Source organism: Anoplopoma fimbria, chromosome 2 (assembly GCF_027596085.1).
Source record: "Anoplopoma fimbria isolate UVic2021 breed Golden Eagle Sablefish chromosome 2, Afim_UVic_2022, whole genome shotgun sequence".
NCBI lineage: Eukaryota > Metazoa > Chordata > Actinopteri > Perciformes > Anoplopomatidae > Anoplopoma > Anoplopoma fimbria.
In genome coordinates this window covers 2,640,167-2,652,735 of record NC_072450.1, presented here as the reverse complement: position 1 = coordinate 2,652,735, position 12,569 = coordinate 2,640,167, and the positions used below count along the sequence as shown (strand labels likewise).

Here is a 12,569-nt window from a genome sequence, read left to right as displayed (position 1 = left end):
GGACCAGGAGTATTACACCTGTCAGGGGTGGGAAGTATATATGTACATTTACACAAGTGCAATGTTGAGGTATTTGTACTTGAGTATTTCCATTTTATGCTACTTTATACTTCTACTCCACTACACCTCAAAGGTGAATATTGTACTTTTATTTTATAACTATAGTCACTTTGTAAATTTAAATTAGTCATAGAAAAATGTAAATTACTAATTTATTATTATATATTATTATAGGTTAAGATACCCAGCAGTATATAAAGTACCATGTTTACCAGCTGCAACATTAAAGTGGTGAACACAGTGCAATGCATCACTTGTAATAATTCACTTATATAGTGTATATTTTTCTAAAATGGGTCTGCATGATGAGTACTTTTACTTTTGTTACTTAAAGTATATCATACTTTTGTACTTTTACTGAAGTATGAGTTGGAATGAAGGACTTTTATCAAAACATCTTCCACCACTGACATTTGTTTAACCTTTCTTGGTCATTTTAATGTGTTGATAACATTTAATGCTCTGGTTTAATTTTTGCAGTAAGCCATTGTAACCGAGCTTTAACACCTGAAATAACAAAACACACCAACCTCTTATCAATCTTTTTAGATCGACCAGAAACATGAAGCATAAACCAAGTCGTTGCTTTAATCACTTAGCTTTTGGAGTTTACCGTTATACGTATACGCCGACGATGCACCGCTTTACTGTTCATCTCGACTCAACATCTTTTGTGAGACTGAACCCAAACAGCTGAAGGAAATCTTTAAATTCTGATATATACTTTAAGTTGAAAGTTGTTTAATTCATTATCTGACTGAGGACCAAAAACTCACTATTGCTGCAGATCTGTGTGGGTCTGAATATCTGCTTTTAGTATTCTGCCGTCACACTGAATAATTTATTAAGACATTTTCAGATCCACTTAAATTAAGTTCTCCTAATAATTCATAATGACCAACATCTTTCCAGAATTTATTATCAGCTCTCTTTGGAGATGATGACAGAACTGTTTTATGAACACTATAACCTTGGAGGGAATCATTTCATGTTAGATATTGCTGAAAGGAGAAAGGCTTTGTATCATTAAATATAAACTTGTCACTTTTTAACAGACTTGTTTTAACATACCCTTTTTTGTTTGTCATATTTTATTGTATGTCTTTTACACTCGCATGTTTATTGTCAAACACCATTCCTTGTATGTGTAGCATACTTGGCATTTAACTGTTTCTGATTGTGATTAACGTGTGTGTGTGTCTGTTCTTCGTCAGGTACGATGGTTTCCCGGTGTTGAGTCTGGACCTGTTTGACCCCGTTGAGGGCCTGAGGACCCCGTCCTCCAGACTCGCCGCCAGGCAGAGCTGTCCCACCAGCCCGGCCCCCATGTTCAGACGCACCAAGCAGGTCAGCGAAGCAGTAACTCACCGTTCTCACACGATGATTCACTCATTTGGGTTCTGAGCTGATTCTCTTATACTGAATAAATGAGAGCCAAAGTACAAGGGTCCAAAATTCTGAGATTAATTCAAAATAAAAGAGAGCCAAGAAGATGAGTCGGTTTTATGACACGTCGGCACACATAAAGGACTGCCTCAAGCAATCTGTAAATTAAGGAAATTAAAGTTTTATATCTTTTGGATTACTGGTAATAAAATGTGTGAAGGGATGAATTTATAATCAAAAAGTTTAGATTTCATCCTGAGATTTAAAGGAACAGTGTGCAGCATTAAAAGGGATATATTGGCAGACATGGAATATAATATTACATATGATATCTTTAATGTATAATCACCGTTTTATCTGCTTTTGTTACATTAGAATAAGCCGTTTAGATCTACATACGGAGCGTGTCCTCTTCACGGAGCGGCCATGTTTCTACAGTAGCCCAGAACGGACAAACCAAACACTGACTCAAGATAGGGACACTCATGTTTTCACGTTTGTCCACATTAGTTCTCCTACATGCTTGGCAAAAGGGAGAAGTTTCTGTTGGATGCGATCTGCAACCTCACCATCAGATGGCTTTCCCTTGTTCACCAATAATGATAAAATGGAGCGTGATATGGAAGGCGGTTTGGTCCGGTGTCAGCGGTGATGCTGTTGTTGTACTGAACTGGTGAAATAGGAGTCAGAGCCGGAAGGCAAAGCTCTCGATTCACCAGTCATTCTATGTCCAGACCTTCACCTATGGCCATGAGCTTCAGGTAGTGACCGAAACAACGAGATCTTGAATACAAGCAGCCAAAATGTTGTTTTTGTCATGAATACTTTCACAAAGAATTTGATCTTTACATTTCTCGGAGCATTTGCACCACAAATAAAGTCATTTTCATTCATGCTAAATTAGTGAAACAACAACACACAGACTCTGTGGTCTCTGAGGGGGTTCAACATCTGATCCTGACCCTCCTGGATGCCTCCCTTTAGAGGTTTTACGGCCAAGTCCAACTGGTAAGAACGGTAGAACCAGAACATGCTGGAGAGATTATATATCTGGTCTGGCCTGGGAACACCTCAGGTATCCCAGGAAGGGCTGGAAAACTTCTCATGGGAGAGGGACGTCTTTATAACTCTGCAAAGCATATCTACGACCCTGAAGTCTTCTCCTCTCCCTCCTTTTTCATCCACAGGAGATCAAGTCAGCCCAGAAGATCGCCAAGAAGTACTCGTCGGTCCCCCAGCTGTGGTCCAAGTGCCTCCTCCGTCACTGCTACGGCCTGTGGTTCATCTGTCTGCCAGCGTACGTGAAGGTTTGCCACTCAAAGGTCCGGGCGCTCCGCACGGCGTACGACGTCCTCAGGAAGATGCAGGCGAAGAAGCTGCAGCCACCTGACGAGGTACATCGGCCATTAGCCACAGATCATATTTTAATGTTTACTATTATGATAATGTTTGCACTTGGGATGGGAAGATGGAGGATTTTAATCACTAATCAGGATTTTAAAAATTCATAATAAGTTGATCCAGGTGAATTTTAATGAACGGAATAAATGGAAATAACTTCACAAAGGACTTGAAAAAAGCCAGCTAGGTTTCTATGAAGGTAGAGAATTAGACGAATACAATTTCTTGTACTAAGTTTCAAATCTCACACCACGTTCCGTCTTTAGGGGTTTTGTTGTCTTTCTACCTCCACATTCATTCTTGTACATGTTCTGTGCAGGTCTGCTACCGAGTCCTGATGCAGCTGTGTGGTCAGTACGGCCAACCCGTCCTGGCAGTCAGAGTCCTCTTTGAGATGAAGAAGGCCGGAGTTCATCCAAACGCCATCACCTACGGCTACTACAACAAGGTACTGTACCCCTCTATTGATCATAATGTACGGGTGATAAAGCCTCTATTGATCATAATGTACGGGTGATAAAGCCTCTATTGATCATAATGTACGGGTGATAAAGCCTCTATTGATCATAATGTACAGGTGGTAAAGCCTCTATTGATCATAATGTACGGGTGGTAAAGCCTCTATTGATCTAAAGCCTCTATTGATCATAACGTATGGGTGGTAAAGCCTCTATTGATCATAATGTACGGGTGATAAAGCCTCTATTGATCATAATGTACGGGTGATAAAGCCTCTATTGATCATAATGTACGGGTGATAAAAGATCCTCTCCATTGATCATAATGTACGGCTGGTAAAGCCTCTATTGATCATAATGTACGGTTGGTAAAATTGATCCGGGTGATCTATTGATCATAAAGCCTCTATTGATCATAATGTACGGGTGATAAAGCCTCTATTGATCATAATGTACGGGTGGTAAAGCCTCTATTGATCATAATGTACGGGTGGTAAAGCGGTGTATAAATGTCACACAGGCGCTGATATAAATATATTATCACTGGGACTTCCAAGTGCTGCAGTGTCGCCCCTGGGTGTGTTGTTCCGGATTTGTTCTCAGAATATTCTGCTGGTTCTGCTGCAAGTTTGACTAATGAGTGAACACAGCAAATGTCAAACAAATGGGAAACAGCCTTGCAGAAATATATGGCCTCTTTCTAGTCTTTTAACCACTCAAAGCGCTTCACACTACATGTCAACATTTCTCTGTAAAAGTCTGATTATTGTAATCAATCAGAAGACAAGTCTCATTTTTATACATTCCTTTGATGACAGATATTGGGACGTGGACACTGTTATTTTATTCACTGAAGGCATTCATTTAAATCCAGTGACATATGAGAATTTAGTCCATCTTTTTTTGAGTAAAAAACATCATAACAAATCATCTGATGTCAAAACAAGAGAAGTGATGGAGAGTTTTGTTTTGAAACCATATTTTGAACTGAGCCATGTTGACTTTTTAGATTGAAATGGATCAATTTGGTGAAAATGGGAGGATATTTGGGCATTCGGCATCTTGCTAAAGGACACTCCTTTTTCCATCAGCTGTGATGGATGAAAAATACAGACTCAGTCAGAGCAATAAAATACAATAAACGTCAGAATGTCAGGAGAATTGGCTGCTGTACAAAACGGACTTATGTCACAGGAAGTGTCATATCAGATGTGAATAAAAACATACATCAGTTTGATAAAGTCCAGATTAAAAATGCAGAGGTATATGAGTTACTGTAGGAATATTCTGACAACATGACCTCTAAAGACAGTTTGTCACCTCAGAAAACAGCACAGTATATTACAGAGCAGACTGATTTCAGTTGAGTGTTTATTCGTGATTCACTGAAGCGCCATAAATAAATGCATCCACATAACGACACCACTGAGCTCAGCTGCTCCTCTCTGGTTGTTGCTTAATCACAGTAACGTCTCTGCAGACATTCTGCCCCCCCTCTCCTCCTCCTCCTCCTCCTCCTCCTCCTCCATGGTTGTAGGCTGCCGTATGTGATCCTCCCGCGGTGAATCGTGGCTCCGTTATCTCTGCAGTCTGTCCCTGATCTGGAAATCCAGGGAGCAGAACAATAAGTGGGCTGATGTGGGAGACAAGGCTGCACCTCACAGGATCTTTTTTAGTCTTAGAAATAGAAAAGCTAAGAGGCACAAGGTGGCTCATTCCTCCACTCACACCAAGAACATCCTCTGCAGGTGTTTTCATGCTGCTTTAGGTCTTTGAAGTTCGAGGAGGAGGAGGAGGAGGAGGTTTTCTGTCAGTGCATAAGCGTTTATCTATTCTTTATGTCACAGGACTTAATATGTTTGGTGTTAGCTTTAAAATGAAACTGAAATAAGGAAGGGAAAAAGTGACGTGCACCTAAAGAGGCTGATATCAACATGACTTGTGGCTGAACAAACGCCCCATAAAACCAGACCTTTTTACATGTTTTACACTTTGTTTTTGTGTGCAGATGAAACAAAAGAGATTTTGTTAGTTTTGCACAGAGCCAGGCTAGCTGTTTCCCCCCATTTCAAGTCTTTATGCTAAGCTAAGCTATCCACCTCCTGGCTGTAGCTTCATATTTAAGTATCAACCTTTTTGTCCAACTGTCGGCAAGAAAACAAATCAACTCATTTCTCATGGGAGATACTATCCGCTGCATTAATCTAAGGTTAGATGAGGAGTTTTTAGTATTTCTATTTCCAATCAGACAAACCTCAAATAAGATAACAAGACTGGTCAATACCTAATATTTATTAAAAGGCTGTTATCAACAAGTATCACCATGAAGCTCTCGAACCCCCGGTCAAACTAGATAGTGATGTTTTGCTCTTTTTTTTGTGTGCAGATGAAGCAAAATATATTTTGTTAGTTTTGCACAGAGCCAGGCTAGCTGTCTCCCCCCGTTTCCAGTCTTTATGCTAAGCTAAGCTAACCAGCTCCTGGCTGCAGCTTCATAGTTTAACAGACGGATATGAAAGCAATATCAAACTTCTAATCTAACTCCTGGCAAGAAAGTAAATCAGTGCATTTTACCATTGACTAATGTAGAGTAAAAGAACAATGCACTGCACCTACAGTCCTCCTTTGAACACTTTAAGAGCGACTGTGGAGCTATATCTCTGGTAACACCTGCAGGACGGCCTCTTTTCACCTGGCACACATAAACCCAGTCTGCTCAGAGAGGCGTCTTCTCTCTGAGGACCTCTGGAGTGTGTTCTAGGAGCAAACACAGGCTGAGGATCGTGACTTGGCCACCAACAGCTGCACTGCCTCGCTCCTCTCTCCTCCTTTTGTGATGCTGGGAGTGAGGAGTGACTGTGGAGCGAACACCGCTGCCGTTAATGCCTTTGATGAAAAATTCATTCAAGATGATTTTTATATGGAACGGAGAATTACTTGGTTTTTAGTTCGCTCACTTCGGAAAATCTTAAGTTGAAAGTGAACGAATGATGTTGGAGCTGCACAGTTTTCAGACTCTTCATGTTCAGAGATTTATTTATAACCCGTATACTCGGGTGTTTTCAAACACATTAAAAATAGGCAAAAGACTCCTTTACCATTGCTAGTTGACAAGTGTACCTTTCCTGTTTTGTTTTCTGGTGTGTCACATTCAACGTCACAGATGCATCAGAAAACAGTGAAAATGTTACAGTGGTTCTTTCTATTTATTGCCTGGTTCTAATTCAGTCGCTCTTTCAAACCCTCAAACCAGAGCAGGTGATTGTTAGAACAGTGAAGACTAGCATAGACTGAAGTGTGTTTTGATGATCAGTAAAATGACTGGTTCTGTCTATGGAGTCTGGTAGCTGTTAGGAGAGCTCATAACGGATGTTTTCTTCTCACATCCTCATCTGTGAATTAAGGGTTCATCTCGACCAAACCAGATTTAGTGATTGTTGGAACAGTAAAGACAGACAAAGACAGTTTTCATGAGTTTTATTTGTTTTTGTTGCGTTTTAATGAATTGTATTTCGATGATCAGCCAAGTAAAATGACTGTTTCTGTCAGTGGAGCCTTGTAGCTGTTTCTTCTCACATCTAACTCTGTGAATGATGAAAGAATGAATGAAGAGTGGAAAGACTTACCAATACGGGTGTGATGAGTTTTTTAGTTTCTGTTGTGTTTGAATGAAATGTGTTCTGATGATCAGCAAAGTAAATGTAGTGTTTTCTGACTGGAGTCTGGTGGCTTTGAGGGGTGCAGAATAATTGTATGTTTTGTGCGTTTCAAAATTATAATAACTGTCCTATTTCTTTTGATTTTAATTTATTATATATTCATTTAAACACTAGTAACAAGCATTTAGCTGTAAAAGGGACCTCATGTTTCCATCACTACCAATCAGAGCTGGAGCCGATAAAACTGTGACTTCTGCAGAGACAATTATGAATGAATGACGATTGTAACTTTTAAGTGGTTGTAAGTGTTTTTCTCCAACGGAAACGGGGTCAAGTAGACGAGTATAAGAACATTTCACTGTGGGAAAAAACAAACATGTACTTAATCAAACTATTTCAAGAAAATGTGATCAGAGACTTTTAAGACTAATTTGGCAGCAACTTTTTTGCCTTCAGGCATCTTATCTTGATCTTCTCCTTTCTCCTCCTCCTCCTCCTCCTCTTCCTCCTCCTGGTGTCCAGGCGGTGTTGGAGAGCACGTGGCCGTCCAGCACCAGAGGAGGATACTTCCTGTGGATGAAGCTGAGGAACGTGGTTCTCGGCGTGGCTCAGTTCAAGCAGGCGCTACGACGACACGCTCCGTTTACCCAGAGTCCTCTGTCAGGTACCTGAGATCAGTAACGTCTGAGGTCACATGGTCACTAAACCGGATAATAATCCTGCAAACCTGTCAAGTTACCAAAGCTGAGGTTTAGGTGTTTTATTTTAAGGGTTTAAATATTAAGGACCACTTCCTATCAAATGCCAACAGCTGTCATTATAGACATAATCACTTCAAATTGGGGTTTTCTTTTTCGTAGATCACAAAGGTTTGCACTCAGAACAGTGACGGACAGGTTCAAGTGTATTAAAGCTGGTTTAAAAAAGAAATGATATTGAATATAATACAAATGAAAAGAAGAGAGACTAGTTAGTTAGACTAGTAGCTAATCAAATTATTCATTCTATATTCTATATATTTTTTATAGATTAAAGACTTGCAGAACAAATTGAAGGATAGTAACATTATAAACAATCACTTTAAATTCAAATATATCAGTTGTAATAGAACACCAGCAGAGTTGAAAAGGTAAAACTATTAAACTATCTCAGCATGTGATTGAACTTCCCCTGCATGCCAGTGAACACCTGCACACCCAGTGCATGATAATCCCAGCACTGATAATCCCTGTTACCAGTTTTAAACGTTTTGTTCTTAAACGCTCCTAAGGTTGAAAGACACAAATGTTCCTGTGAAACACACTCATCTCAACAAGAGACACAAGCCGCCCTCTGGTGAAAAGCAAATTTCACCAAGCTGTATTCACTGTATCTAGCAAGACACACGTCGGCTGGATTACTACAGCGGTAATGATCCAAAATAAACAGATTTTGCTGTGATTTCATCACAATAAACGGACAAAAAGGATACCGAAAAAACGACATAATGATAACGATGTGTTAAAAGTCTGAATTCATGTTTTGTCAGGTTTGATCCCAGGACGAATGGGGTTTGGATCGAACAGTGCAACGCTATGCTCATCATTGTAGCTGCTCCGTCAACAATTTAAATAACGTCGTATAGGCGTAAATACAGCAGCATCGCTATCGTTTGTACCATAGACAGACTAAGGTTTACATACATACATTTATACATTAGAGGCTCGCTAGGTCTCTGTACAAATATGAGGTATCATAGAGCTCTGTGTGACGGACGGATACCATATCGTTTCCATTTCTGATTCAACGTCAGTGACAACAGGAGGAGAATCTCAACGCTGAAATGAGTCCATGACACAGCGTCACGCAACTTCTTGCTTGAATTGAAAAATGTCAAGTCACCTGAATGCAGATTCTGCGTTTCTGCCTCATTTACACGTCTTTGCATTGACTTTGTATGCGATTGTCCCACGGGAGAAGTTTGCTTCCGTTTAGTGTGAACACACCATAACTCCACTCCCATTCCCACACATCATACATCATATGCTTCATTACTGTGACACAGAAGGTGAAAACAAACTGCCCATCTGTTAATTTACTCGGAGGTTTCCTGGAAATATTAGAGGAAATACAGGATCTGTGTCTGCAGCAGTTATTCCTGTTAAATGTGTTGAGTTTAAGAGGGATTTTCTATAAAGAACAGCTAAAAATCTTGACTTAAAAAACACTTTTTAAACCCAATTTAATAATAATTTAATATTTGAACCTTCATTCACACTATATGTTAAATGATGTGTATCAAGTTTTCACATTTGTGCACGTTTATCTCACCAGCTGTGCACGAGACTAAAGACTCTAGTTTATGTTGGGAGTGAATTAGAACTAATTAACTGGAAGTGAAACAAATGAGTCAGCCTTTGTTTTTCCTCTAATTGGAACCAATTTACATGTAAATGTTCCAAAGTATTTACGGTTACACATCAGCTCCTTTCTAGTTAAATGTTAGGAAGCTATGTGAACCGTAAATAAAAGTGTTCCTATCATTGTTTTACCCTGATGACTGGAATTTATTAATACTAAATGAAGTACTTTTTATCTTTTTCACGGTCATTTCTCTTATGTAACTCAACTGGATTTATATCAAACTACAGGTGCAAGAAACCAACAAAATGCAGTTTCTTCATGTCGATCAAACCCCGTAGAACACGCACTCATTGGGACAGTTCTTGTCCTCAGATTATCGACTCTTAAAGATGAATAATCGATATATTAAAGAGCAGACATGGCGGCCGGCTTCCATGTAACGCCTTGTTGTCTTTGGGCAGATGGCAGCGACGTGGACAGCCTGGAGATCTGTGCCGACACTAACCTGGGCCCCTTCAACACCGAGTCCGCCCGAGTAGACCCCACTGACGATAGATCTAGCACAGGTACTCTCCAACACGGCTGCTCTGCTTCACTCAGGAGTCCTCCACCGGCAGCCATCTTGTTTCCTTCATCTCCTCTCTCAATGACATTTTGTTTTTGTTTCCTTCCTTCCTCCACTCACCGACCTTCCTCTTCCTCTTTTTTTTCCCCACCTTCCTTTCGTCCCTCCATCTCCCTCCTTTGTTGTTTTGTCTGGTCTCTGCTGTGCTCTGTCCCTAACCCTGCCCTTCACTCTGGCCCTGCCTGTGTTGCCCTTGCATGCAGTCGGCCGTGGGGGCGGCGGCGTGGGCGGCGGGGCCCCGGTGGTCCAACCCCGCCGGGGGCTCTGAGCGCAGAGAAGCCAGCCTCCACCCAGGTAATCCTCTTCCTGTCTGCATGTCTCATCTCTCTCTCTGGTTGCTTTTATCCGTCTCATCTGCATCGTTTCCTGTCCTCTTCAGGGCCTTCTCACCATCATGCTTTTCTTTTCTTCCTCCTCTCTTCTTCTTCTTCTTCGTCCTCCTCTGTGTTTCTATCTCTCTACCCGGCCCGTCACAGTCTGCCGCTCATCCCTCCGCTCTCTCTCTCGCCTCACCACAGAGCGATGTGTCATTGTCAGCTATGGCGAGTAATTACCCAGAGGCACGTTCTATTTTTTGATTATGGAAATTATTTTTAATCACGGAGACGGAGACGTGGCCTCGTGTGCAGAAAGTCTGAGAGGGAACCTCAGCAGGAGGGAAGCCGTGATTGTCACAGTCCTCAAAGGACGTCCGTCTCCTGCCAGTGGTCTCACGTTGCTCCACACGAGGGATTCAACAATCCCACTTTTTCAGTCCCGATACGACACCTGGGCTTTGGGCACCTGCAGATATCGAGCACAGATCAAAAACCAGCGTTTGATCAACCAGCTGTAGGCCTCACTGTGAGGAAGAGACCGACATGAAAATAGCTTTCCTTACTTTTTAAAACAAAGTGTAACAAATAAACACACAGGTATAAATTATAACTTGTTATTTATTCAAATAATGGTATCTGATACTCGATCACTATCGCAGTGTAAATTTTGGCAGCTAATTTAGATTTAGTCTTTTACTTAAATCCTTATTAGTTTGAGTCACACGTTAGTTGTTTTTATGAGAAGCAATCCGCCTCCACAACATACAATAATGTGTTTTTAATTAACCACCTGAACCCAAACTCGACACGCAAAAAAAACCAACTTTACGCATTAAACAGGATAGAGAGAGTGATCGAGAGAGGGGAAAGGAGGAGGTGGTGAAAATGAGGAAGATGTTAGAAAAAAGGAAGTAAAGTTGTTTTTGTCTTTTTTTAATTTATTGCATGTTTGATATCGTCACTGACGTTGGCTCTGTCTTGTCATCGTCTTATCGTAGTCATGATAGAAAAGGTCTTTGATCGCAGCACATTTCGTCACAGCTTCCTCTAACGTAATGCTCGCTGTGGGTTCCGTATCGGTGCGTCTCTGCTCTGCTCTGCGGTCGAGCCACGCGGCCTCATGCTGTGTTCAGAGATGAAGGTTTCAGGGGAAAGATGAAAGAGCAGAACAATTCATCAGACAGCTGGCGGCCTGGAGATCAGGGGAAGTTTCACAGACAGAAGGGAAGAGTCGGCCTGGAGTGATGGCAGGTTTTTTATTTTTTCCATCCAGTCTTAACAGTTAAATTCATTAACAGTAACTGTAGATCTCTAAGAGCCCTGAGGAGGATTATTTTTATCCTGCAGAGCTCAGCAGCGATGATTCTCCCAGAACGGAGGACATGAAAAGGGAAGAAACGCCTCACTAGTTTTCTCTCTCTTATTAATGTTTCATTTATTACCACAGTGTGAAAAAACACAATAGGTTCTCATTTTTTTAGCCTTATTTCAAAAGGTTTTTCTGTGGTTTTCTGCGGATGCTGTGAAATCAGTTATAGGAGAGGTGTCACATACAGTCTTTAAAGTGGTCTTCTTGAAAAATGAGTTCCTCTGCGTAGTTTTTCCTTCTGCTGCGTTACATATTTATGTGATCTTGTGGTTTAATATCTAGAGACTTGTGTCCCTCTCATCTAATTCCATTTCTATTTCTCTGTTCTCTTCTTGCTCTAGGGGACCAATCAGATTTGGGCTATAACTCGCTGTCCAAAGAGGAGGTTCGGAGAGGAGACCCCGGTGCTCCGGACGCCGCCGCCGCCTCCGACAAAGACGACAAGAAGGAGAGCGACTGCAGCTCCCGTGAGTCCTCCGTCGGTCTGATAACACCTCACATTCTGTCTACTGTACCTTTTTTCTTTTTTAAATGATAAGTTGGCAGCCATGCGGGATTTCCTCTTCCTCTGCCTTGATCTTTCTCCTCCAGAGATGATTCATTCTCTGAGGTTTCTCAACATCAAAGCAGTTCAGTCGTGTGTTATCCTTCAACGGATTTCTTTTATAGGGGAGACTCTCATACAAAATCATCTTTTTTTAATTTGTGGTCTATTTTGCTTCCATAACACGTCTTCTTTCAGACTAGTGTAAAGAAAACATCCAGAATACACATTTAGCTGTTTATTTTATTACTTTGTCTGTTTGCGTCTGTACAAGTTACCATTACATAATGCCTAATTTGCATATTTAAACATAACATTTCAGAAAACTTGTAATACGAAAAATAATCATCTTAATGTCAGTAATCAACTGGTGAAGTTTCATGTTGATATCTATTAGTTATTTTTTT

The 12,569-nt window shown here is 40.9% G+C and overlaps 1 protein-coding gene across 1 annotated transcript in view; it reads left to right on the top strand.

Moving 5' to 3' along the window:
• LOC129108802 (C-myc promoter-binding protein-like) overlaps positions 1 to 12,569 on the top strand; it is a 77,867-nt gene that overhangs the window by 51,021 nt on the left and 14,277 nt on the right. The window contains 6 exon segments of the mRNA XM_054620726.1: positions 1,275 to 1,407; positions 2,634 to 2,840; positions 3,167 to 3,295; positions 7,487 to 7,628; positions 9,769 to 9,873; positions 11,960 to 12,085. Coding sequence (XP_054476701.1) covers positions 1,275 to 1,407; positions 2,634 to 2,840; positions 3,167 to 3,295; positions 7,487 to 7,628; positions 9,769 to 9,873; positions 11,960 to 12,085 — 842 coding nt within the window.